Genomic DNA, 27,716 nt, shown 5'->3' with positions numbered 1-27,716 from the left:
TTTGAAATTCAGATCCCTGGCAATATCAACAAGTTGTTGTTATGACACCCCTTCTCTGCCTTGGACGTAAGGACTTCCCCTTACACTTCAAACCACTGTGATCCACAGGTGGAAGGAATTCAGAGCTGTTTTAATAGGGCTGGTGATGGTGATGACTGATGTGGAGACAGGACTTAACACCATGGGTTGAGGAATCTTCTGTGCCCTCAGAGAAGATTCCTCATTTCTTTGTGGCCTATGATAAACTCAACAGTTCCTTTTATTACAAGGGACAACATACAACTTTTAGCAGATGGGTGCTTTCCACTGGCTGTTTCCACTTCTGGTCTGGAAATGGATACTCAAAGATAAAATACTTTCAAGTCCTATTACTCTCTATTCTGTGTCTCATAGCCTGAATGTACACTTTCTGAGTGTGTTTTTATCACGTCCAAGGTATTCTGAGAAACATTAAATATTGTTCTTCATAGCAAAACCAGTGGAAGATGTGGTTCATCACAGGTCTGGATGGCAAAACTCTTCTTAACTCTTCTGGACTGAGCACTTGGCAGTGCATTGAAAACCAGATTGAAAAGTCAAAGAGCCACATGCACTCCAGTACCCTCTAAATAAACACTTCTGATAGCTTAGTTATTCAGCAGAACCGAAAAACAAAGCAAGACTGGCCTTGTGTGTCCTGTGGTCAGATGAATGTCAGGATTTTGCATGTTAAGGTTTTGAGAAATATTGTGGCAGAACTTAAACTTCCTTTTAGCAAGGGTTACTTTCTGTCAGCTCAGACTCCACAACAGACAGGTGATATCTGCAAAGCATTGTTCCTTTTCACTCATTTGATTCAATTTTAGCTGGCTAGAAGTCCCAGACCACCAGATGGTGGATCCTGCCTGTTATTCACAGCCTCTTATCAGTACAGTCTTCTCTCAGTGTATCTCAATGCTGGCAAAATTAAGACATCTCTTTGGGCTCATCTGGCAATTCAACCCACTGCCCATTCTGAAACTAACTTTTGAGGATATTGTGGTCCTCCAGCTGAACTCCAGGTCAGCAAAAATAATATATGGAGTATGTGAAATACTTAGCATAGTCAGTTCTCCTGAGCTTCACACAAAGAACTTTCATGTTTCTTACATGAGACATCAAACAACCACCTGACCTTTGGTTGCTACTTATGTGTAAATGACAGATACTGTCAACTTAAATGATAATTCATGAGCATTTCATTAACAGTCTTCTAAAACACCAAGTACAGTCACCTCTTCGAGTTTCTTACTGTAAGTCTGAAGATTTGGCTCAAGGGACAGCGGAAGTTCAACAAACCCAATTATCTAAATTGTGATTTTGAGAACTCTGTCCAAATTTGAGCTGAAATATCAATTAGTCATGGAATTTTAATGTTGCTTCTGGCTGGATCTGTGATATAACAGTGATCATAGAGTCATTTCCTTAGCAATTTCCTTTTGAAGACTAGTCTGTTTCCTGAACTTCATGAGCACATAATGAGATTTGTCAACAACGAAATCACAAACAATGCTGTTTGCAAGACATGCTCTGGTCCAAGGCTGTGTTTGGTGGAGAAATTATATCAGGAAACCCACTGTCTATGTTAGCCATACACACAGAATTGCATTGCTCACACAGGCAGTCACTACACAGCAACATTGAGTCTCATGGCTCACACAGTGATTTTACCAGATTCATTCTCAAAGCACACAGTGGTAAAAACTTTTAAGTTCACCTACCTTGAAAAATCTCCCTTTGCTTCCTGTAAAACAAGGAAGAAAAATAAAAAATCTATAATTAAAAATGGAAAAAAAAAAGAGAAGAAAACGGCTGTTCAAGATTTTCCATTTGCAAAATTCATTTAGCAGCAATTTCCTGTTGTAATTGATTCCTCATGTATTTTTTGGAATCAGTATCTAATGTCAAGTGCCATGATACATGCAGTGAGCTGGGCAGATTAACAAACAAAAGGTTTGCCTAATATAGGGCCAGATGATTCCCTATTCTGCTAGTGGATACCCAAGAAGTTGCAGGAAGTAATGCTAGTAATTAAATTTTTTTGGGCTGATGCAGATGCTACATTACCAGGAGATCTCTGAAGTCGCAGTGGCCTTGCAGCCTCTGAGACTGCAACTCCTCTGATTTTTTTTACAAGTATTCTGGCCATTTTTTAGTACCTAGACTTTCAAAAAACTTGCTGACTGTCAGCTTTCAAGGGGATGCAAGCCACAGGTTTCTCTAACTCCTTGCTGGCTGTTTGGAGGAGTATTTAGCTCCCTTGCTTGTATATCTAGATATTTCTATTTATTACCATCACAGCCTGATGTTAAAGGGCTGGATAATGTTCCCCTCCAGTAGTTATATTAGTACCTGAGTCTTACTGCATACCTGGCAAACCCTCAGAATCTGGTGAGTGCCCTCCTCAATAGATTTAACATGCATTTTGTATTTTCCATAGACAATATGCCTTTCACATGATTCATGCTAAAGCACCTCATTTGCCATTAGCTACACAGAAAGCACAGTGCAAGAAGGTAATTTGGAAAATGAGGGAATTTCCACTGCCAAGAGGACTGGGTTTTGCATTCAGGTCTTTTGTCTTTACATCCATCCATCTACCCACAAAACATGTCAGCCCACGTCCAGTGGTGTTTCAGTCCTGAGGCTGGGGTAAAGTTCAGAGCTTTGGTGGTACTTCAATTTGTTCTGGTAACAAAACAATTTGGAATAAGGCTGCCGACTAAATCATTTGAGTTCTGACAGACCTTTACTATCTTCCCATTTCCCTTTGAGTGAACTGAAGGACAGACAAGCACTTCTCTGGTTCATAGGAAGGACTCCTCAAGCATGCCATGATGATAGTTCAACACATAGAAAGGCCCAAAGGATATGCCCTGGCCTGCACAGGGATGAGCATACTAAATTCAAAAAACAATTTTGTAGGGTATATTCTTCATACTTCAGTGCTTTGACCTAAATGCTGCAGCGAGAAGTAGAACAAAATGCATTATGATCCTATTTGTTTTACTTGGATCCTGTCACAAACACGGGCTGTAGTAATTTCTGGTTACAGAGAGCAGAGGTGTGGCTTGTTTTGAGTGTTTTCATTAAGTTACACATCAAACTACTACAGGAATACACGTAACATCCTGTGTTTGTGGCAAGAAACAATCCCAGCAACAAGAGTTATGGCAGGAGCTCTGGATCTGGCTGTACAATTACTAAGCATGTAAGTTATTCATTAGGATGAGCAGACAATAGATTCATAACCCCATTGCTGCTCCTCACAATGGGCCCGTTGTTTGATGTGTATTCCCCCAACAGCCAATATGCAGTTTCTATAATGTGCTGTTAATTGAGTCCCCCATCCTGACTCTCTCACTCCATTTTTGTTACATAAAATGATTTTAATGAAGGTTCAAATCCCTACGCATTAATTGCTTCTTTAACATGGCAAGTGCTCTAGAAGTGAAGTGCATTGTTATTTATTAGTGCACTCTGATGAGCTGGCTTTTCTGCTCACATGGCTCCTCACAGCTTCATGGCTCATGGGAAAAAATCAGACCGTAAGAGAGGGGAACAAGGATCATCTGACAATTATGTCTGATCTGCTCCCACAGTCAAGCTCCTAAAAAGAGAACTTTCACATAACCCACCTTCGTTACCCTGAGAAGATTCTTTTCTGGGAATTAGATATTTACCAAACACTGCTGGTCATTTGCCCTCTGACCCTTTTCCCTCTTCTCGAAGAGCGGAACTTCAAAAGACAATATTTTGGAAAGTCTTTAAGCCATTCTGCCCACTTGAAGAATACAGACAGTTGCATATGTAGAAACTTACGGAGCTCATCAGAGGACCAAACCCCATTGGGAAAACAAATGCAAGGAGGGTCACTGGAGAAGAACTCATTGCATATGGATTTCACCTAGGAATTTGCATTCATCATTTAGATTTTCTCTGGCTGTACATTATACTCCAGGGTCTTGGATATCTGTGTTGGTGCAAATATAATACACATTTCTGTATGCAAAATGCTGAGCAGTAGTATCTGCTCCCTGCATGGAGAGGTCTGGTTTGAGAGCCTTCTGTACTCATTTTGGTAGAAACCATGAAAACTGTGTAAAGACATCTTTCTCCTGCAATTGAGGGAACCCCTACACTGCCATACAGCTGTTGTGGATCTGGCAAATCAAAAGATTTAATGCAACATAACAAAGCACGAAGTGAGAGAAGGTGGGTGCTTACCTGCAAGATGTACGCAGCCAGTTCAAACACCACCTCACTGTCAACCTCAATGAGTTCCTTGAAAGGTGAAGAAAACAAGAAAGAAAAAGAGAGTTGAGTTTGAGCTGCTGTAAGAAGGGCATACATCTCCTCCTGCCTACTGCACAGCAAAGCATGTGGTGCCAGTCTTCTCCCCTGGCTTCAAAGCATTCTCTGTGCTCCTGGAAACTAAAGGGAGGGAGAACCTGCCCACTCCACTCAGATGTGGAGAAAGCCAAATATTTGGTGTAATGGCTTGGTAAATGAAGCATAACTGAATGTGGCATGAAGGAAGAGCAAGGAGAAAGCAGGTGGAAGGCTGAGGATCAGGGTAAATTTTATTTTCTTGTGTCATTCAGTGACAAGTAGCCTAGGGAATACATTTTTTTGCCTCCAACTGTCACCCATGCACCCATGCAAAGGGAACACAGCTTTGTCCTTGGCTCACAAAAGCAAGGAAATTAGAATTTGTCTTCATTGAAGTTGTGTCAAAGTCCCCCCAGAACTCTGATCCTTGCCCAGGGTAAACTCAAAGCAAAAAGAGCCATATTCCCATGTGCAGGATGGGAGCTCTGTTTTTGGCCCTTTCATCCCCACAAGCACTGGGGCTGGGGGTGGTTTGAGAATGAGCTGTGACAGCAAATCTTTTGGTAGATCTTCTCTGCTCCATTCTATAGGATCCAGCCTGTGATGAAAGCAATCCTGAAGGGTTTGCTTGGACACCCTGGTCACGTGAAGGACACTGATGGTCCCATTAGGTCCTCTCAGGATGCTTCTGTTGTGCCTGAGATGGCAGTCACAGAACCAAGGGGTCCAGGCACTGCTTTGTCTGAATGCTTGGGATGCAGACCCGGTATCAAGGATGCTTGGGATGGATAGTATGAGCACTAGTCTTGTGGCCAAGTGTGCTCTTCCTGAGTCTTCGGTCCCTGCCTTTGGGAAGCTAATGGGCTTTTACTGAGATACTGTTTAGATCTCTATTCTGCAACTAGAACTCCTACATTGTCTCTTACATGGACTGGTAAACTGGATCACTGCTCAACTCACTCTTGTGGTGATTTTTCTGTTGTATTTATTTAAGCTGCTGTTTTTAATGTTTTACTTCATCTGGCAAGAAATGAGTGATCTAAATATAGATCACTGCTGTGATCCACGCTTCAGCCAAGTCACGGCCACACCTCATTTACAAGCCACAATTGCTGCATTGGCTTGTCTCTGGCAAAATCAAAAGTAAAGGGAACAAAACACAGGGTAAGATCCAGGTGTCCTTGGCTTTCACCAGCGCCAGCTTTTTAAAATAAGTGATTTCTTCACCTCTTTCATAACAACTCCTTGGGGAGTGAAGAGCAGCTCTGCTGCGGGCGATAAACACACCTTTCCCCTTTCAGCTGAACTGCCTGACTCACACAGGCACCTGCACCAAGGATGAACCTTGTGCCAAGGGAAGTGGCGGGTGCAAGAGGACTAAACACTATTCCTCCCTCCCCCAGTCCCAGATGGGGTTTCTACCACTGTGTAGCCTATTGGGAACAGGTGCACAACCTTGAACAGTGCCGAAGCAACGCCTGGGACGGAGCTTGCTGGCACACGCCAAAACCCACGCCAGAACGTGCTAGTAATTAAACAGCCTGACTGATCAAGGGACAGCGTCTGATGCCAAGCCCTGTCTTATTTGGTAGTACAAACGTGGCTTGGCCTTTCTGGGCAACAGTATCTTGCTGGTCCTGTGCGAGAGTTTGGGTGTGTGAGTTCATTACACAACAGGGCGATTGAGGTGGAGCGGTGGGCACAACCAGAGGAGTACAGCCCTAGCACAGAGCCAGCTGGCAACCCAGTGACCAGCAGCCCCAAACTAAACAGGCCTCAGTTTTATTCTTTCCCAGCTTGAGCATCTCTGTGTATGGGGATGTTTGAGGACATCTGTCTGGAGAATTAACAGGGGAAGGTCTGAGGTTCTAGCACAGCATTAGGAACTACACTTATTTCATACACAGTATGGTCTTTCTGGGCTGCAGCAGAACCAGAGGTGGAGGTATTCATGGGAAGTCCAACAAGGAAACTTTTGGTGCAACAAGGAAGCTTTCAAGGTTTGGGAGCATGCAACACCACCTGCTAGCTGCAGGAACAAGAAGCTCTGGCTGTGCTTAAACACTGAATTCCCCTTTTTACAACTACAGGAGTCCTGCAGGCGTGCTGGGTGGGTGCTTGCCCTGAGTCTTAGCAGACACTTTGCACCCAACTTTCAAATTCAGCGCCTTTTTTAATAGCACAGCATGGCTTACTGTGGCTGGAAGTCAAATTGAGAAGGATCCTCGGGAATTCAGCAGGGCTATTTTCGGGTAGAGATGACAGTCAGCTTGAATGTGCAAAGTAATGGTTTCAGGAGAGGTCAGACTAAAATAGACCAACCTAGGTCTGTAGGCACTTTTTTCTTTATTTCTTTTCCTCTCCTCTTATTATTAAGCTTTCTCCAAAAAAAAAGAACAACGGTGTAAGCTTTTCCTGGCAAGACTTCAAAAAGGAACTTTCCCCAGGAACCAAAATGTGATGCTCACTGAGCTTGTTGCTGAGGAGGGCTGACTAAGCACATCTAATTGCAGCCTTGCCGGAGAGCAAAGTGCTGCACAGCTCAGCTCAGCGACCCTGCCTGGTTCCTGAGCACTGGAAAAAAGGCATTTGCTGGCTTCTGCTCTGCATTTTAGAAGATGCAAAGTTAGCCCCTACATTTTAGGACATGTAGATGTCAAGCAAGGCTCTGGGTTCGGTGTAAGCTATTTGGCTTAGCAGGTCACAAATGTGCTGAGTTGTGGGATGTGAGTAAAATTGCTCCCTGACTACAGTTGTCTTTTCCTACTGCTTCCTCCCTGGCAGATGGAGGTGAGTCATCGTGAATGGCCTCTGCCAGCACACAGGGAGGTAGAAGGGATCCTCCCAGGGAATCCCAGCTGCTGAAAAACCTCTCCCAGTCCCAGACGTCCAGCCCACCCGGCTAAGTCTGCACACTGCCAATCTCCACCTCAACATGGTCTGGGGCTGGTTAATTCTCTGCACCCAGTCCTTTCATGTGTATGTTTGGCTTGTGGTATCTGGGGGATCAGCTTCACTGCTCTGCTGAGGGCACTACTCTGAGTGGAGGCTGTGCCAGGATGCCCTTATCTCTGGCGCACAGAGTACCTTGCCAGGGGCTGCTCTGAGCTGCAGTGCCAGGGACAGCAGGCTGGTGTTTCAGTGGCCTACCAGGGAGGGCTATTCCTGATAGAAAAAAATATTTCTCAGTGCATGGCTTGTTCCTGTAAAAGGTGATCTTCAGTGCATACCCACAGGTACCCTTAGTCCACTCACACATACACCCACAGACTCCTGCTGCCCCACAAACTTCAGGTCACTTGGCTTGTTCAGCCTGGAGAAGACTGAGGGGAGACCTCATGGTGGTCTGCAGCTTCCTCACGAGGGACAGTGGAGGGGCAGTCACAGATCTCTTTACTCTGGTGACCAGAGTCAGGACCCAAGGGAATGGCATGAAGCTGTGTCTGGGGAGGTTTAGTGGGATATTAGGAAGAGGTTCTTCACCCAGAGGGTGCTTGGGCACTGGAACAGGCTCTGCAAGGAAGCGGTCATGGCGTCAAGCCTGGCAGATTTCAAGATGCGTTTGGACAATGTTCTCAGGCACATGGTGCGATTTTCAGGGTTGGCATGGACAGAGCCAGGAGTTGGACTCGACGATCCTAATGGGCTCCTTCCAAGTCAGGATATTCCATCCTTCCCTCTCACAAGCTCTTCCCCCTCGCACACACCCTCCCGCCCCCATCGCCCAGCCCAGAATATGGCGCCCACGCCGCACTGCCGCCCCCTCCGGGCGGGAAACCCTCACGACATCCACTCGAGTTTTTAACACAAAGCCAGACCTTTCTTTCTAAATATAAGCCAGTTTATAATTTTAGCAGTGCAAATTCACTCCTGCCTGCCACAAGAGGTGCTTTCAGAGGTGTTTTTCCTTTGAACCTCCCTCTGACAGGGGAGCTGCTGCCAAGTGCTGGGGCGGCTGGAGGCAGAGGAGTGAGGAGGTTGTGAGGAGGAAGAGGAGGAGGAGGAGGTTGTATCTGAAAGTCCAGGTGTGAATTTCAAGACAGAAAATGCAGACAGAAAATGTGGCCGATGCCACACAGAGCTCCCTGAGTCCTTACCTTGTAGATGCAGGACTTGGCGTTCAAGAAAAACAGCTCGATGGTGGCATTGTCCTTCAGATAGGAGATGCTTTCAATGTAGAACCTGAAAGGGAAAGCAAGAGGGGTTAGGAATGAGGGAAAACTAAGACAAAACATGGAAATGCACTTATTACATTGAAAAATATGGTCAACACAGTCATGATGAGTGTACTAAAAATGAAGCTTTTTTCTTTGCTTTGGGGTAGTGAAGGAGGCTTGTGCAGGCTCCAGGGCATGATCAGTCACCACCACCTCAGCCATACCAAAGGAACTGGATCATCAAGTGAATGACTTAGTTTCTAAATAACCCTTTGTTTTGTTTTTAGGCTCAAAATAATCCTTTATTTTGTTTACCTGTAAGGTTCCCCTTTGTTCGCCATCACGTTTTGGCATTTCTTCTTCACTCCACCTATCGTAACCATTTCTGTGCTATTAACCTGCTTCTTGTAAAAATATTCACTGACAGAAATGCACTTCTGGGTTCCCCTCCTGTCGCCTTCAGCTCTGCATAAGGCAAATTTTATAAAGGCTTCTTTACATTATGTAGCTATGGTCACCGAGTGAGCAACTAGCAGTAGTTACTAACTTTTCACAATTCACCAGTACTATGAGTAGTGATGCTGAGGATGAAAGGGAATCATAATAATCTATTTTTTTGGAGCTGAGATGACTACTCAGACCTCAGAAGCCCAAACCCTCTGAGTCAGAAAAATCCACTCTCTTGTGTTGGCTGATCGCCCAAAATATTTACAATTATGTTGAAAGCCCATGATATCTATGCATTTATTCAGTACTCTATGTCCTGCCTGCTTGGAAGGTCTCATCCTTTGGCAGTGAACTCTGTGCATGAGAGTTTTGTCACTGACTTGAATTGGCTCCAATTCTGCCTTGTGAACTTCTAGGGGGAAAAAAGCTCAGGATACTGTCAATGTGATGACTGATCGTTATGTACAGGTATGCGGTGTGTTCCTGCAGTAACAGAGAAAGCTGGATAGGTTCAGTGAATGATTGAAGTGAATTTTGCATTCACTTAGTGTTTTAAGTAAGGAAAAATAAATAGCTCTGTCTGCCCATGCTGCTTTGCAGTGATCTTTAAGTTGCAGTGCAGTGACAGCGATGTTCCATACATAAATTCCAGTACTATCGTGCCTTGTCAGAGGCAATTAGAATGAGGAAGGTGCGAGGGAAATGATGTCTGCATCAGGGACTTTAAAATAACCAAATTCCTGAGGAATCTGGGCTGACATGTGGGGTCCAGTTACAGAGAAACCTCACTCCCTGACCCCGCTGTCTGGGAGAGGAGCCGAGAGACCTGTGGACGCTCCTGGGGCTTCACACAAGCACTGGAGGGATTGTCCACATTGAGCTATTTGCAGAAGCAAGGGCCTTAAACACAACCTTCTTAGGGGCAAAGGTCAAGGCTTTGTAATGCTCCTGAGTGTCTTCTGAAGGGTATTCAAAACACTATTTCCTGAGAGAACCAGCTCCTTGCTTACTAGAGTGAGAGAAACATTTTGTTCATCTGCTGAAGGGCTCCTCTATTATCCCTCCTTCTCCCCCTCCAGAAGGGTTCAAACAAGAAATAAAAATAAAACTTGAATCAAAAAAACAAACAAAACCCACAACTAACCAACCAAAAAAAAAAAGCCCCCCAAACCTCCAACCCCCAAAAATCACAACATCTGAATACAGTGATGATGAAACACAAAGATTAGACTTTTTCTTATTTTTTTCTGGTTTCCACAGTGTTTCATCTCCTGTACTTGAAACTGCCTCTCTCTCTCCTTTTTTTTTTTTTTCCAGATAAAAATATACTTGGCTTTAGAAATGCAAAAAATTTTGCATTAAAAAAGGAACCTTCTTACTAGATCTGCTCTGTGAGTGCAGCTGGCTTTCCATCTGCTGAATTCATGGAGAATAATGCTAATTTTACACATTTTGTGATTCTTGAACAACCTTCCCTGCTTATCACCACTACCAGTGCTCTCTGAGTTATGACGGTAGGATCTTTAATTCCAAGGTCAGAAGAAAACAGGAACATTTATTCCATTTTGAATCTCATTGAAGGTTAGCCAAAACTCTTTTTATTTCACCAGCTCAGACGAGACCATCCTCACCATCACTAGAGGGCAATATTGCATTTCTTAAGGCTGCAAGGAGCATTCCCAAGGCTTTCCACATGGACATCTACACAGATCATTTTCTGTACAAAATTGAGCCTCTCGGAGCACAGAGCCTGCACATGATACTTCACTCTCACAAAGAAAACCCAATTCGCAAGCGATCTCCAGGGTGGAGAGCGAGCTGGGGAGCTACTGGCTCTCACACATGCACCCAGGCAAATGCAAAACATGTGCACCAGGAAAGTGGTGCTACTTAAAAGAAAACAGATTTGCCAAGGGAACTCTTATGGGATTTTCTGTGTGGCAAGCTCAGAAAACCCGAACTGGAGTAGACTCCCCTGAATTCACAGTTGATGCTGTAACGACAGAAAGGGGAGGGAAAGACTCTTTCTTTCCCCTCATTGATGGTGAATCTCTGTCAGATCTCCTCCTCTTACCACCTTTTCCAAATATGGTGAGGGAAATCACGCTTTACAATGACCAGTGCCAGTGACAAAGAAGGCAGGCAGAAGCATCCAGCTGCTAAGGCAATGAACCAAGCACAAAAATCTGGGTTAAATTCCCAACTCAGACACAGGTTTCCTTCGTGACCTTATGAAAATCATTTAGCTGCTTGGGCTGTTGTGTGCTGTGTTTAGAAAATACCGCTCCCTTCTCTGCCCCCTTCTGTCTGTTTTGCCAGTTAAGCTTATGAGCCCTTTCCTGTGCATGTTTCAACATCATCAGTTTCGAGGGGCACTCTCAGATTTTAGTTGAGGACTCCCCTGAGAGAATCATTCCTCCATGTGGTGTGAAGCTGATGTATCCAGGATATAATAGATGGGCTGGATAGAGAAGGAGGCAGTATAATGTGCCCAACACCTCTGCTCCACTACCTACATCTCTTGCAGTACACCCAGCAAACAGCTTTTCCTTCAGCAGCTCCTACAAGAGGTTCCTTGATAGTCAGCAACCGTGCCTGTGAGAAATTAGCTGTGTGTAGGAAGGGGGGACACCCCATGAGACTTGCTGAGTGTAAAAACCAAAGAAATAATTTTGGAGAAAGTTTAAAAGATCAGCCAACGTTAATCTATTTCTGCATTCCCCCTCCCTCCCCTGCCCCAGTAACTTATAATTCATCAAGTACATTTTCTAAGCATTAATTAAATAGACCAGTGAATATTACTCTGGATAATGAACACAAAGTGCCTACATTGGCTGCTCCCTCTCAACAGCAGGGAAATAATAATGAGTACTGCAGAAGGTGTTGGAAGACTTCAGAAGCTGCTGCATCTGAAACATTTAAGGCTTTTTAGCTACGAGGATGTGTCTTGTACTGATCAGATTGCTCTCTATTAAGCGTTGGGTAACTGACAACGTGCTCTGAGACAGCTTAAGCTCCCTCATGCCATGATGAATGGCAATTCCCATCGTAGCCAGCCAAGCACAAACTCACAGTGGTGTCTGTGGAAACTCTTGATCCTTGGGTGATGGGAAACTGGTATTACTGTAACTTCTCCCTTGCATAACACACAGGCCCACCCACCTCTGACTTGCGGCTCAGAGAAATGCCTGTCTGGGTCCTGGGCTCACCAGTTTGATTACTGGTTCTTCAGGAGATGGAGAATCCCTGACTGCTGCTGCTGGTCTCATAAGTATGTGTGCAGATGGGCAAATTTAGCAGTGTTGGGAAGGTGTTTGAACACTAGTGCTTCATCCTTGAGGTGGGGATTGGAGAGCTCAGGACTGTCAAGCACCTGAGCTGGTGGGGTGCTTGTGTGGACAGTGAGAGCAGAAAGGAGCAGCACTTTCAATTTCTGCATATCAAAAGAAACTCTCGAACAAAAACTATTTAGCACTGACTCTAACACACAGCCCCGGACATATCCCACCAGACTGAACCTGGCCATCTATCACCCAGCAGGGACCAGGCTCTGAGCAGTCAAGTTGCTGACTGGGAAGATAAGACTGTCATAGCATTCGAGAGCACAAGCCCCTGTGTTTACTTCCAAGCAGAACCTGCCAAACAGTAAAAATATTTCTCTGTGATCTTCAACACAGTGATATTTCAAAACATGACCACAGCAAATGGATATTTTGCCTACTTTACGTATATATCTGTCCTGGGGCAGTGATATCATCCTACTTCTTATGCAGCTTGACTCCAGTGGGAACTAGTTAGTCCAAAAGACTTCTATCCACATCTTTCCCAGCTGGCTGACTCCAATCTGGTTGGGATGCTCTGTCAGCAGAGCTCGGTGGCTCTGTCAGTGGACTGCCCCTTATTTCATTATTGCAAAGCAATGGATAAAGGAGAACACCCCTTTTCTGCCTCATCCATCCTTGAGTCTGGTTCATTATCCTTCACCATGTCATTCAGAACCTCAGAGGATAATTTGAAAAATATGAGGCCATTTGCTAACCAGGAAAAGAAAAATCACATGCATTGGTATAATGGACTTAAATGCAGATGTCATTATGTCCAGTGTCTCATGCTAAATGAGTATTCTGAGCAGCACAGGCTGCACAGCAGCTTTTATGTTCCAGCCCTGTTTGCTAATAGTCATGGGTGCACTTTTATGTGCTGACACTTAAAGCAGACAATGCTCATGCTAAGTAGTTGGCCTGTTAAGTAATCAGTCAGGAATGAAAATCAGCTAAAAAGCTCCATTTGCCTCCCCTTTTGCATTAATTTTGGTTTGGATGCCATGTCCTGTCCCCTGCTCCTGTGCCATGCTCAGGCCCCCCCTTGCCCAGCCCATGGGATCAGTATGCAGGGGACAGGACGCAGCAAGAGAAGTCTGTGTCAACTTTGACTTCATTGCACGGAAGCCACAAAACTGGAGGTGAAAGTGATTCCAGAGATACAGAGAATTGCTGCTAGCAAAATAAAAAGATATGATTATTGTTTAACCTGAGCCTGTTCCCTTTCTCTTTCCCATCAGCTGTACTGTACTGTGAAGCTGTCTGCACCTTTACCCACTGCCAATCCTTTTTTCTTAGTGTTTCTGAGATGTTGGCCCATTGAACTCCTGGAAAACCATGTGTTTGGAGATATTTGCTCATTCCTATGCCTCATCTTCTTTATGTAAAAAATAGTTAGAGATCTACTTTGGAATACATAGATACCACCTCTCTTTGTCTCTTCCAGGCTGTATGTCCTGGGAGTCTTTGCAAATTACAAGGTGGTCTGGTATCAACACAGAGAAGGGAAGCCATCAAGGTGGTAAATGCAGGTACATTTCTTCCTGATGCTTAGTTACAGCATGAAGCAAAGGCACTGACTTCAGAATGAGTCCACTGCCCCCTCCCCATGTGGGGAACCAGACCTGCTGTAAAAGCAGCAACCCAGCTCAATATACTCTGCAAATTGGTCTGCAGTGTCCCATGGAGCTTGGCTTGGCTTGCAAGAGAAGTGCATTTTTGTACAAAAAGTTGTGTTAATTTTTGCACAAAAACTGCTGCAGCTCCTTCGGCTTGGAGTGATGTGGATGTCTGTCCCAAGCAGGAGGTGAGAGCAGTGACTGCAACACAACAGCACGCTGCCTTCCTCCCCTCCTCTCCCTCAGTCACCAGGGGCATTGCTCCTCAATCTCCTGAGCATCAGCACAGCCCTTTTCTGCTCTTTGGTCCTTGCCAAGAGTCACATCTTGTCTATTAGAGGTGACTTTCTGTATGCACTGTCTGGCATAACACCATCTCTCAGTATCTAGAGACCATCTTTCATTGGAGGATTTTGGACCATTTTAGGAATAGAAATCCCTCCAGCCATTCCATGTGTTGTCACCAGCACACAAAGGTATGATTTGCTGTGATTTGCTTTGGTATAAGCTTTACTTACTCACTGACTCTACCCCCTGTCCAATGCCCTGGCGATGGGGGGACTCCTCACAGCAGACCTTTCTGTTGCTCCCCTGATGACAGAATATCACACCCACTGGTGTAAGGTACAAAGACAGAAATTGCATTGGAAATGGAAATAATGTCTGCCTGACTTTGACCCAGTCAGAGTAGCTGTGTGTAGGCACTGACACAGCTATCGCTGCTTGATCCAAATTAGATACAAATCCTACACTGACAGCATCCATCATTTCTGCATGGTACCTATCATGCTGTCTAAATGCTTCCCAAAATCAGACAAGACAATGCTGCCAGCATCAACATGTTTAAAATGTGGCTCAAAACAACAGAATGCTGCTTTTTCTTCCACCTGGGGTAGCTGAATGGAAAGGAAAAACAACTTATCCCCTTCTCTCAACACAGCTCACTTATACAAATATATTCCTAGTTAAGCAGAAAACAGAAATGATGTTATGGGACTCAAGAGCCAGACTGCTATTAAGATGTGTGTGTAATGGATGGCTTAGCTCAGAGCTGTGTGCTAAGTAGCAGAGCCCCATTAGTTCCCTTCCTCAAGCAAAGGTCGGTTTTCACACAAGTAAATCTTCCGACTGGACAGAAGTTTCTCATATCTCTAAAGAGACTCTGAGGAGCAAAGCCTCCCCGCAGGCAATTTATTACACCTTCCCCCGGGTGAACAGAGCAGGGGGCCACCCTGGGAAGGCTGCAATAAATTGTCTGCGGGGAGCCTTGTCTTCCAGCACAAACAAGGTCTGTGCGGCTGTATTTATACACTGTGGCAGGCGGGGAGGAGGGGGTGTGCGGGGCTGCCGGCTTTTGGGATCTTCCTGCTTAGCGTACACACAGCTGGTGCACACCAACCAGCAAAACACATGCTGTGCAGAGAGATCTGGATTATGGCATGGACTTTATAGACAGGGCAGCTCACAGAAACCCCTGAAAGCAGCTTGGTTGGACTGGGTTGATTATGTGGGTTTAATATTCTGTGTTTTGCTATTTTTTCTACAGCACTGCAGCGCAGTGCATGGACATGTAGAGCTTTAACGTGAGCAGGACATGGCTCTTTGTCTCCTCTTATATGTAGCATAAATTCCCTGGTGCAGGGAATTTCTGGCTCAGTAGTGGCACTGACAGCAGGTGAGGGAGACAGCACAGCTGGAAGGAGCTCCAGAAAGAGACAGATAGCCATGAGAACAAAGATGGAGCACCTCAAGGTGCTGAAAAATCTCAGGGCAGTTCCCTGAACTCTCCTGGGATGATCAAACTCCAAGGCAAATTGAGGTCCAGCACTACTCTCCTTGCAGTTCCTTGTGCAGAGGGATCTGGAGCTGACCAGGGAAGAGCAGAGGAGCAGAGCAATTTGTGTATATGTGATTTTCCCCTGCCAACTTCTCCTGGGTGCTAACAGGTGTAGTAAAGCCTTGGGTGACAGCAAATTCTGCCACTTATCTCCCTCTCTCCTGACTGTAAATTTAATGTATTTGATAATCTCCTCGTATGTCTCTCCCCAGTTCCTGTAAACTCATCTCACACCGTGTGGCAGAAAGAGGGCTGTCTGCTCCTTCTCCCTCCTTTGTCGGGAGAGACAGGAGCTCACAATTCCTCATTCCCTTCCTGAAGAAAAGGACTGGAGCACCACATACCCCTCTCCGGTGGGGAAAACTGTGGATGGAGAAACACAGCCCACTACATGCAAGACAAATAAATTGCTCTGGTTAATCTCGTGTGGTTCTATTCAGCTCCTCCTGCCACGGCAGGCTGCTGTCATCACCACCCTCTAATCTGATTTCTTGGAGAGAAGCAAAGCTGAGTGGATGTGAATGGCACCACAGCCATGGTGTGTTGGGATTGCCAGGTGAGTTAGTCGGGGAAGTTGAGAGCAGGATGCTATGAATCTGTGCCCCACACATGCGTCTTGCCTGTGTTAGAGGCAGCAATGCATTTCAGTGACAAGTTCTAGGGTCTGTTTAGCCCTATGAATAACCATTGTCTCTCTTCCTTCCAGGGTCAACTGTTTCCAAATGGTCTTCTGCTTCTTTCATTTTTAGCATTAGTCCTTTTCTAATGGAACACAGGTTTAAAGACTGGCTACAAAGGAGGGCTGAAAGACTAAAATAGCATAAGGCCTCATTAACAGATGAAATCTGGTCCAATTCCATTTAGGCAGTCAGGCAAAACCTTATAGATGGGAAATCCTTCCTCAACCCTGACTGTGTCAGCCTGTTTGAAATAATAATTTTAAATTTATATATGGCCCTTGATATACAGACGGATTCATCAGGTGAAAAGATGTAAATGCCTACATCTGAGCAGGGGTCTGAGGTCAGAGAAGAGACAGGTATTTTAGCCTGCAACTTGTTGAATTCCGAAGTCATCTCAGATAAGCTGGATGAGTTGTTCCTGAAAAGTGCCTATTTCTTTCCTGTGGTTGCACTGGGAGGCTGCATTAATTAGCCCTGACACAAAGCTGTCTGCCAGGTTTGTGTGTGGTGAGTCTCATCTTAGACATCAGTCCCACCTGCCTTGGACCTGGACCACTGCTGTTGCACACAGAGCTCCTTTCTGTCAGGTTAAAGGGAGCAATGACACCCACGAGCTTTGCACTCTGTGTTTCAGTGCCGGTCTCTTATTCAGGGCCACTTTGTTCTCCAGTAACTGTGGTAACCTGGCAAAATCTCTGGCCTCAATATTGAGAGTCCTGAGCCCCCACAGCTCCCATGCTGACTTCAGCCTAGCCAGCACGTATGAACACATGCCAGATGTTGCTGAACACAGGCATTCCTTTGTGGGAATACTGCTGGGCCATAGATACAAACTCTGCCCCACAGTGTATTTGAGTATTGAGGATTTATTTCTCATTTTGTTCCATGCCGTTCTGAAAGAAAAGCCTTTCCATGTGAGAGATATTCTGATTTAGTGTGACGACTTCTGCAGTGAGTTGTCCCTGTTTAGCTGGTGGAGCTACCCTGAGAACAAATATATTCATTCCTGGGAAAAGATCCACCAGAGGAGTGAATTTTATTTGCTAAGTTTGTTCATATAAATTAACAGCATGACAAACACCCAGAAGATAATGAGATCAGACCCATGCTGGTGGTTCCCTTGCTAAGGATCTCTAATCTCACAAGGCCATCGTTTGAGGATGAGAACTCACTGCAAAGCCTGGCTGACTTTACTTTCCGTGAACGAACAGCATGTCTGTGCTTTGGTCCTCTCTCACCTCAAAGTTTTACACAAAGTTTAACTTTGCCTTCCTACTGTATGTGTGAGTCTGAGCAAAATGCTTCCTTCCCTGCCAAAAGTATAACAACCTTCATCTGAAGCCCTGCTAGCTCTGTTTACCTCTGAACTCTTTGACATGTGGGTCTCCACACTTAGGTTCCTACCCTTTACCACACAGGTCTCTGTTCTCTTCTGGTCTCAAAACACCTCTGTAAAATCAACTAATCAAGCAATCCCTCTTTCCTTTATCCCCATCCTTCGCTTCTCCTGGACTTCAGTGATGACTCTCATCTGACTTGGCTTACCTGCATTGTAAACCCTCCAAGGCAGGGAATGAATTTCACCAACAACTGAGTGACCAGGGCTATAGGAAGCATCCAGGGAAGCTAATTCTATGATGAGAACTAATATCACTCCCATCCAGTTGCCAGACACCCCACCTCCCCTGCACGACACATGGCACTCCCTCTTGCTTTCATGTGTGGGTTTAGAGCTATGTAAACAGATATTATCAGTCTTATAAAATAATATTGCACAACAGCCATGGGGCAGTTCAAGCTGCCCAAGAGTTCTGATTGTTTCCTGTATTGTTTTCAGTGGAAAGCTTCTAGGGAAGCACTGGATGACAGCCTGAAGACAGGGAGGCTTCAGTAGCTGTGTAAATGTACAGGGCAGAAGAAATTTCTTACAAAGTAATGCTAAAAACATCCTTCTAAAATCCTCCTTTGACACGGTGCTGTGAAATTTTTGGTCTTTGATTACGGAAGAGAGTAAAGACACTGGAGATCAGTGTTCAACAATGTCAAACCCCAAGGAAATGTGTGTCAAAAGACAAAGCTTCAACAGTGCTGCAGAGATTTAAAAAAGGGAGGAGAATTTCACACTGTGAAACTTGTGAAACTTCCTATTTTCAGCATGGTTCTTCCAAGAAGCCTTTTCTTAAGAAGGCAGGCTTCCCTTTAAATGTACTTTTAGAGCAAGCTAAAATCTGTGGCATCTTTTGTGGGAATGCTGCCCATCAACATTGCTGCAGGAGTGTTGAGGGTAAAAACAATCTGATGTTCACATAAAAAAGGTGAAAATGTAACTTATCCTCTTCACAAACTACCATTCACTGTTCTTGCCTGAGGCTTCATCTCTTCAGTAGCTGCACAGTGTGATTGAATTGTACATTTACTTCGACTAGAGGGAAAAACCCACACCATTACTAAATCCCGATGCAGTAAACAGATTTCTGTGTCATGAACATCTGGCACATCCAGTTACTTGTATTACTATCTCCCCAATTAGGGTGCCCAGCACCAATCTAAGCTTTGTCAGCTGCAGTGCTTGGGAGGGGTAATGCAAGAAGGTATCTGCAAACATAGGCAAGCCTTTACCAGTGATATAGTAGGTATTATGGTCCCTCAAAAATTAACACATCTGTGATTAAGTATGGCACAGCACTAATTATCTCTGCTTTCCAGCTTAGGGCAGCAAGGGAGAGGGAGCATTCTGTTTATAGTATGTTTGTGGATGTCTTTTCAAACTGCCACTCATCCCTCAGATTATGAAAATAAAACCCCATCTATGGGTGGGTCTCTTCACAACCTTTCTGTCAGCCCTTGCTTTAGTTCCCAAGCCAGAACTGAAACCACTGGGTGACAGATATGTGGGGCCTTTCCAACTTCAGCCATCTGGCTGGAGTTGGTTTCTTCAATTGCCTTCTGCTCAGATCAGATCTGGGGATGAACATGGGAACTTTTTATGTGCTGAGAAACTTTTTCAACTTCTGCCAGCATCTGACATCCACAGGGGAAATAAGCAGTAGAAAAGCCATGGTAAGTTAATGCCCATTCCTAAATCTTGAAGCATCTGGCCTTCCACTCCAATCCAAATCATAACTCAGTGTGACAATCCACTCATTACTGCCCCAAATAAGAGTAAAAGTCCACAATCAGTCTGGTTTTCACACACACTTTTCAGACACGGAATGTGCGTGTGGATTTTTTCCCTATAGATTGCAATTCCAGAACAGGAGGGGTCACTCATTCACTAACTGTTATATGGATCCATATCCTAGGATGCCTCTTGGCTACAATCCTGCTAGAATGACTGGTCTCCACTGTGCTGCCAACTTTCATAAAACAATACAGATGGCAATATTTATGCTTGTTGAGTGGTCTTTGAAATGAATACGAGAGCGGCTCAGTAGCACCGGCTTTCACACATTTAACAGTTCCACTCCTAAAACCTGCACTTAGCTCTTGCTCAGCCAAACCTTTCCCTGCTTTCCATGGGATCCCTGTCCTAGCACAGATTCCTCAATTTGGCCCCTAGACAAGATGTTTGATAACAGAGTTGATGTGTACTTAACGAGCATCAACAGTTTTGTTAATTCTAAGCACAGGTGGATCTGGATCTTACGCACTGGAGCTGTTCAGCTCTGATCTACCCTTACGGTTTGAAGCACTCAAAATGTAGACTAAACTCTTCTCTTGAGAGACAGGAGGCAAATTCTGGACTCGTGGGGCCATCCACCACTAAATATGGGGACATAACAGAACAAAGGGTCTCTTCTTTTGAGAACCCTCCCTTGTAATGGAAGTCAAATGGATGACAATCACCATGCAAGTTAAAAAAAGGCTTCACTCAGGGGAAGAAACTCAAAAGTAGGTCTTCATTTTTTGTGGGCACTATGGAATGAATGAGAGTGATGTCAGATGTAATATAACACTGGAGTGGAAAGCCTAACAGAAAAAGACACGGTAATGCTGCACTAGCTAGTTCTAGACATGAGCTACCCATTAAAAGTAAGTCAAAACCCTCAACTTAATTTTGTGCATATGCCATCCCAGCCCCCGGCCTCTCTCTGGGCGTTTCAAAGCTGCAAGAGCAAATTTGTCTTCTCAGAAAATATCTCCCTTGGAGGCAAAGACACTGTGTGCACAAGAGCACTGGCAGCTTCCAGCAGCTTCCAAGCGCTAACAGTTCCTTGTAAAAATCCCAGATGAAGTTTGAAGCTCCCAAGCTACAGTAATCTTCATTAAAACCTTTCTTGTCTGATCCAGCTGTGTAGAAGCCAACTGGCTGCCATAAAATGCCATAATTTGCTATTTGTGAGTTCAGAAGGTGCATATGACAGAACTGTACTGGGATTGATTTGGTCCCTGACAGAACACAACACCCTGGGCACAATCCAGAGGAAATGTGGCTCGTTGGTGAGGAAGCGAGTGTTTTCCCTCCAGGTTGCTGGCTCAAATGGGTTAACCTGGCAGAAGGAGGGCTTTGTTCTTCAGCCCTACCCAGCTTGGACTTTCCAGTTCAAAGCTCACAAGTAAAAGTGTAAAGACATAACATCTGATCTTGTCCTCATTTCTCTGTGGGCAGCTCGGGGTGTTAGTGTGGCTACTACTTGTTTACGCTTGAGTGAGAAGAGTTTTCAAACTCAAAGAGCTCAAAAGAAACCTCTGCAGAAGTGTTTGTTTGTCCACAGGTGTTTCTACAGTGTGAGAAACCGACAACCTCATTTCCTGGTCTGCAGGGAACAGGTTGTCCATAGCTGTATCCCATGGGAAGGGCTCACCAACACACACTTACCTGACACAAAAGTACAGAACGACCGGTCCTGACTTTTTGGGGAAGTCATGTTCCAGCACCCGTCGGTCCAGCTGAAGCCAGTTCAAGTGTCCCCTGGCAAGAGAAGAGACAGTTTTGAGCCTGGCACCAAAGAGGTTTCTTGCTCCTTGTGGCAGTGAGGTCTGAGGTGTTACAAAATACGAGCTGAACCACCTGCTATTTGCCCTTGACTATTGCATGATATTTGAAAAACACACAGTAAATGTTTGAGAAGTGGAGGCGATACCATCCTGGCAGCGCTTCAGTCTGGGAATCAAACTGCTAAAGTTCAATCTGTCAGGGTGAAAGCTGGTAGCACTGAGCAGGCAGGACAGCCCAAAATGTTATAAGCTTCACCTTTTTATTACAAGCCCCTGGAGCAGTTGTATCATTAAAAGTCTGTCAAGATTTTCATTAGAAATCCTTATGGTTAAGAGTTTCCACAACGCCTGCAGTATTTCACTCAAGGCTAAACCTGACTCTACAGACTGAGACAGTTTATTTACCACCCACATGCCTGCAATAGCCTCTCTAGGTTTGCCCGGCCCTCGTTTTTCCTTCTTCAGAGAGCTCTTGAAAAACAGCTGCTCTGTGAAGCGTTCCAGCTCCAATTACCACATGCTGCTTTTCTTTTGCCTAGATGGTACCTGTCGTCATTATTTTCTCCTGTAATTTATCCATTCGTGCCTTGCTGCTGGAAGCTTTCCTGGGCAGGAACTCTGTTCTTTGTCACGTTCCCCGCGTTGTAGAGTGCTCTGTGTGTGTGTGTGTGAGAGGGACTTTATAAATACCATTATTTGTATTGCGGGGGCATCTCACTCCCCTGCTGAGATAAAGGCCCTGTTAAATTAGGCACTGTGGAAATACCTAGGGTGAAATTCAGGCCCCACTGAATCTGGCCAGAAATTTGCCACTGCCTCCAGTGATGCTAAGGCTGCATCCTGTGAGTTTTTGATATTGATTTCAGCCAGACCAGATTTCACCCAGAGGGAGAGGCAGCCCTTGCCTTCAGTGCTCTGCTGTCTAGACAAGCAAGGAGCGAGAGAATTGAAGTGATTTGGGGGAGAATCTTGCAGCAAATAAAGCAGGAAATGGAACTCAGATGTTCTGAGCTTTATTCCAGTGCCTATTCACCAGCTCATGCTAATCCTCAAGAATAATTCTTCATTCCACTGTAAATGAAAAAAAAAAAAAAAGCCAAAAAAAGGAGGTTGGTTTAAAAAAACCCCAATAAATTAACTTCTAGAATTGCAACAAGCCTTAGCAATGTACCCTGTCAGCAAACACATTCAGCTTTCACAGGGGTCTTCCTGTTCCTCCTTGAAGGAAGCATGAGCTTTGGGCAACTGAGAAGCCCCTTTGGAAAGTAGGCAGTGACATCTCTGTAGCAATTTAACTGGATTTGCAGCTCCACCCCTCCATCTTTCCTAGAAAAATAAATAAAGGAGAAAGCAGCAGTTTCAGCAGGCTTTGAATCACCTGGGTTCAGCTGGAATTTCTGTACTGCTGCCCTGGTTTACATGGATGCAGAAGAGGATGGGCAGCTCAGGAACCTTCCCACCCAGGCAGCTCCAGGCTGCCCTGGAGACCATCTGGGACCCTGTGTGGACTCAACTCAGCCAGCACACTGCTTTCCACTAAGGAATTCAAAATTGCTGGTGAGCTCCACTCATCGCTGCCATGGGTTCAGGATCAGACATCTACAAAAGAGTTCTCAAATTTTGCCATATAGAAGTCAGGTGTTCAGTTTAATCAGCCTTTGTCTCTGCTTTGCAAAAGTACTGAGTCTCAATGTGGTACAAGTGATACATGTGGAATCAGGTATTTTCAAACTCATCCTGCACATCTTTTGGCGTACAAAAGGATCAAAGCCTATTTTATACCCTGCTGCAGACACCTGTGTGTTTCTTCCCAAGATATTTTAATTTTTAGGCAGGTTTTTTTTCTCTAGATGAAGTTTTTACATAAGTTTTTCCTTTATTTAATTTTTTCCTCTAGGTATAGGGAAGACTGAACTGTGTTTTAAGGGCGTTTTAACCGTGGTAGCAGCCTGCCTACTGTGAAGGGGTGATATCGTGCAGATTTTCAAGCCCAACTGGTCACTTCATATGTCTCTGTTGCAGCTCATGGACTGAGGGAAGACTGCCCAGCCTGTGACAGCACTGGCATCAGGGTGAGGATGGCCATGCTAACTGGGCTGGGTGTAGGGACTAAATGGCCTGGCTCTAAGCAGGCTCCATAGCTGGGCACACAGCACAGTGGGGTCTCCTTCCATCATTTCTGCTGCTGGCATGTAGCTGCCCAATGCTACTGTAGTAACCCTGCATCATTCCCTGTTGTTCAGTACAGATGGGTACTTTAACAAGATTTGGTTTTTAGAAGACTGATGTTCCAGGCTGACAGAAATTAAGCCCCATTGAAAGATTTTCAGCCCAGGCACCTAAATATTAGAGGTGTCTACATTTCCTGCTGCATCCCCCCTTCTTGAAATCTGTCCTTTTCCCTATTCTTCTTGTCCTGAAGTGCTATTTTGTTTCTTTTAACATGAGTCAGGAGGGCTGAAATTAGCTGTGAAGTACAGATGAGGATTGAAACTAGCCATGCTCACCCATTCCTAGCCAAAGGACAACCTGAGCATTTAACCACATAGGCCACAGTACAAAGCACTGTCAGAGCAAGGAAAAGCCACACTAAGCCTGACATCCTATCCTGAACCTGTCCAGTTCCATTTGTATCACCAAAGTAGCAGCCACCAGCAGCTGATGGTGTTACACACCAGTTCCCACCCAGGCAGAGTTGTTGACAATGGACTTACTGTCTACCTCTATGTTTATTCAACAGCAATGTCTGGCTTTGCCTAACATGCACAAGGAAGGGTTGAGAAGCCATGGTGCACAGCACAATAAATCACTTCAAGGTATATTTCTTATTTTGAAAAGACTTTTCTTTGTCACCGTGTTTTAACTGGATAATCTGGTTGATATAATCAGTACAAAATGACCACCTGCATAGACGTGTGCATACCAGGTTACACATTTATGTCCCACACGTACACGGTTGTGTGCACTGAATAACACATTTAATTGCCACCGAGTTTTTAGGCTGAAGAGTTTCATTACTCTCATCTGCATGGAGCTTAAATCCAAAGCTCCTTCAGAGGAGGAAGGTCACTTAAATCCCTGCCGGGAGCTAACTGCTCACTGTACTCAATTACTACTTACAATCTTTCATCGCTGAGGGCTTCTGGACTGCAGACTGTCACCTAACTCCTTGTTCTCAAGTGTGCATGTGTGGCATGTAGAGAGCAGCAGTGAACAGTCACTGGCATCTGCCTGTGAATGTGGTCTATCGGGGAGCCAAACTCCGATGCCGTTACACCACAAAACTCTTGGCTCTGGAAGCTGTCCTCCTGTCGTCAGCAGAACTATTCATGGAGCACAATCCCATGTAAGACAGAGAAAAGTATGGGCATATAACCCTAGGCATGTAGCAATCCTGACAATTTTCATGGACCGATTTAGGCAGCTTGCACTGGGATCCCATTCATACGTGCCTAAGTCTAGCTGGATTTCCTTCATGGTTCAATTTAGAGACACAAAGTAGCTTTTGTTTCATTATCACCACTGATTTGTTCGTTTGGGTGTTTGTATCAGTGTATTCACAAAAAATAGTGTAAACAGTTTTGGGGGACCTATAGGGAGGTCAGATATTGGAAGCCAGATCATTTTCATCTGTTGGCTGTACTCATGTTGGCAGTTAAACTGGTCTGTCAACAACAACCACATAATTGCTTTTAGGAAAAGAAACTGGGTCCATTCAGTTTACAGACTGAGTATGGATTTTGGTGCCCAGGGTCCATATTGTCGATTTTGTGCAGTAGTTCTGTTTTCTTTTATCAGTAAAGTGTGGTACATCAATGAGTACTTTGCCTCCAGGTGGTTCTGTTTATAGAGTTTTACTGGTTAGTGTCCAGTTTTCTGAAAAGTGGATCCACATTGATTTGTGTTATAAAGGTATTTAGACCAATAAACCAACTCACACCCCTTCAGTGTCAAACTCATGTTGAATTGAGTGGACACTGAGAAAGATCAATTCACATAATAGGAACCATATAAACTATTTTACGGTTTCATCAGTCATGACAGAAACAAAAAACCCTTTAAGCTCACAGATTTTTTCAATTAAGAAATACTTTTGAAGAGGCTGAGAAGCTCAAGGAGCTATATGAGTTTAACTATACAAATTTTGGAAAAGAGTGGACTTGGTGATAAAAGAACTGGTCCAGTGCCAGAGCAGGGCGTTACTCTGAATGCTGCACCCTCCACTGGACCAGCTGTTCGACCAGGATGTGGGACACCTGCTCCCTCACTTTGGCTTTGCCACATGGCTGGAAGGTGGAAATAGGCTTCCTCCCAGTTCCCAGGGATGAGAGAATATTCCAGGGAAGGGTGGTACCCTGCTGCCCCTTTGCCATCCCCTTGGCCAGGGGGTCCTGTGCTGAGCAAGGGCATCCTGTATCATTGCCTTATCATGTTAGTACAATCTCTAGATACATGTAACATAAATATTGAGGGTCTCAGTGCCTTGCAGTTTTTATCATATGTATTAATCAGCTGAAGAAGCTGTTCTGCAGGTTCTCTGGTGAGGGAGCAAAAGGGTTTGAGTCAGCTTTTGATTGACGGAGAGGGGGAGCTGTGGGATGCAAAAGTTGGTAACTCTCCATGGAGCAGGTGACTCACATCTAAGGACAAGTAAAGGATGTGGAAAACCTGCCCAGGGCCCAGACGGGGAGTCTGCAGTGAACAGAAGGGTAATTCTGACCACTTACTCTCAGTGAATGCTGGAGGAGCTGATGCCAAGGGAAAGGGCACTTAGCGGAGATTCATAACCGGCTGAACTAAAAAAAAAAGCCCTTTCCCCATTCCTTTTCAATTTTAATCAACCAGCATATTGCTCTTCTGGCTTCCTGTGAAGCTTGGCCCCACGTGCTGTACAGGGACACCCTTTTGACCTGTGCTCTCCCGCAGTTAATGGCTCACCATAAAGCGTTCCTATGATCATTAAAATAGAAGGCGTTATTCCCCCCTCCATAATAGTCTGACAATCTAATTTTAGTCACGCTGAATGCAGTAATGGCCCTATATTATCACAAGAAACTATTAAGTTGCCAACGCAAAGGTTGTTCCTATTGATTTTCTTCTAAGGTTGTCATGATAGAGCACAACTAATGAATGGAAATCCCCAGTACAAATAATTTCTAAATAAATTACTCTCATAGAGCTTTTACACTTAAATAGAAGAATTGATTTAATACTTTAGTGGCTTTTCTTCTTTCTAAACTTGCAATTTAGCCAACCCCAGACTACATTTATGAACCAGGCTTGTTCTGTTTTAGCTGGTTATGAGTTCCCTTCAAGTAAGGCACATGGAAATTCAGTGGGGAGTGAAGAGAATGAAGTCCCTGAGGGTCTGTGTCACAGAATTAAAGGATTTCTTTTCACGTGCCTGGTCTGTATCAGCTAAAGGGCTGTGTTAGGTGCCCTGCAAATACAAATTAGGGGACTATTTTTACTACTTTTTGGAGAAAGGGGATTTTTTATATTTCCATTTCACATTGCAGGTTAAGGTCTGTGGTACAGACAGCCCAGTTTATTTTCTCAAGTTGACATGGAACATCTATTTCCAAGACCCTGTCCAAGGCCCCAGGTATATTCTTTTGTCTATGTTCAGTCAAATAAAACAATTGCTGTTTGTGACAACTCTATTCAAAGCATTTTACAACTGAAGAAGAAATACTTTTGTCAAGGTTATTTTCACAGCACTGAAGAAGCCTCAGTGCAAATGTCAGTCACAGTGGGACAGAAGAAGGACTGCAGACCAGCTTCAGATCAGTTTGGACTTACTGGCTTGTTTCTGAGTTGCATTTTCTTGATTTAATGAGGGTGTCCCCAAAACTTTCCTGTGGGCTGGATGAGGATCTCCTAAAATGTACCCTGCTTCGTCTTGACTACAGGTCTGAAGGTGACCAAGAGAGTGGATGCCATCACCTAACCCTTTGAAATCCTGCCAGGGCAGAGCACATCCATCTGCATCCATTGTGTATCTTTGAGCTCTGCCTCAATAGCCTCTATCAGATACTTGCACTTCCTCCCATCACTAACTCATATCTTTGCTCACACCATTTGGTGTTAAACCTGGAGGCCCCAGGGAAGCCTGGGCTCTCTCTAATTGACACCTCCTCATTAGCTTCCCTTGCACTCCCAGGGGAGCCCTGTGCCCTCACAGCTCAACTGAGAGCTGGGGCTTGCTCAGCTGCTCTCTGGTTACACTCTGACGTGTCTCGTTTCTCACCTGTGCTGTCAGGACTGTTAAGGGAACGTTTTCACCTCATAGTGTGCTTTGGCTTCTCTGGTGGTTTTCCTGCACCCCTCCGGCAGCACCCACTGAGTAACTTGCTCTCTCCAAC

General features: G+C 44.7%; 1 protein-coding gene across 8 annotated transcripts in view; it reads right to left on the bottom strand.

Moving 5' to 3' along the window:
- FRMD4A (FERM domain containing 4A) overlaps window positions 1–27,716 on the bottom strand; it is a 366,759-nt gene that overhangs the window by 70,457 nt on the left and 268,586 nt on the right. For all 8 annotated transcript variants that reach the window (XM_064656471.1, XM_064656470.1, XM_064656472.1 and 5 more), the window contains 4 exons: window positions 21,233–21,325; window positions 8,448–8,532; window positions 4,246–4,302; window positions 1,740–1,762 (listed from right to left, as the gene is read on the bottom strand). In XM_064656471.1, coding sequence (XP_064512541.1) covers window positions 1,740–1,762; window positions 4,246–4,302; window positions 8,448–8,532; window positions 21,233–21,325 — 258 coding nt within the window. The remainder of the gene's footprint in view (window positions 1–1,739; window positions 1,763–4,245; window positions 4,303–8,447; window positions 8,533–21,232; window positions 21,326–27,716) is intronic.

The sequence above is a fragment of the Pseudopipra pipra genome, chromosome 5 (genome assembly GCF_036250125.1).
Source record: "Pseudopipra pipra isolate bDixPip1 chromosome 5, bDixPip1.hap1, whole genome shotgun sequence".
In the NCBI taxonomy this organism is placed as follows: domain Eukaryota; kingdom Metazoa; phylum Chordata; class Aves; order Passeriformes; family Pipridae; genus Pseudopipra; species Pseudopipra pipra.
The sequence above is the reverse complement of the archived record's forward strand: the minus strand, read 5'-3'. Positions and strand labels throughout refer to the sequence as shown.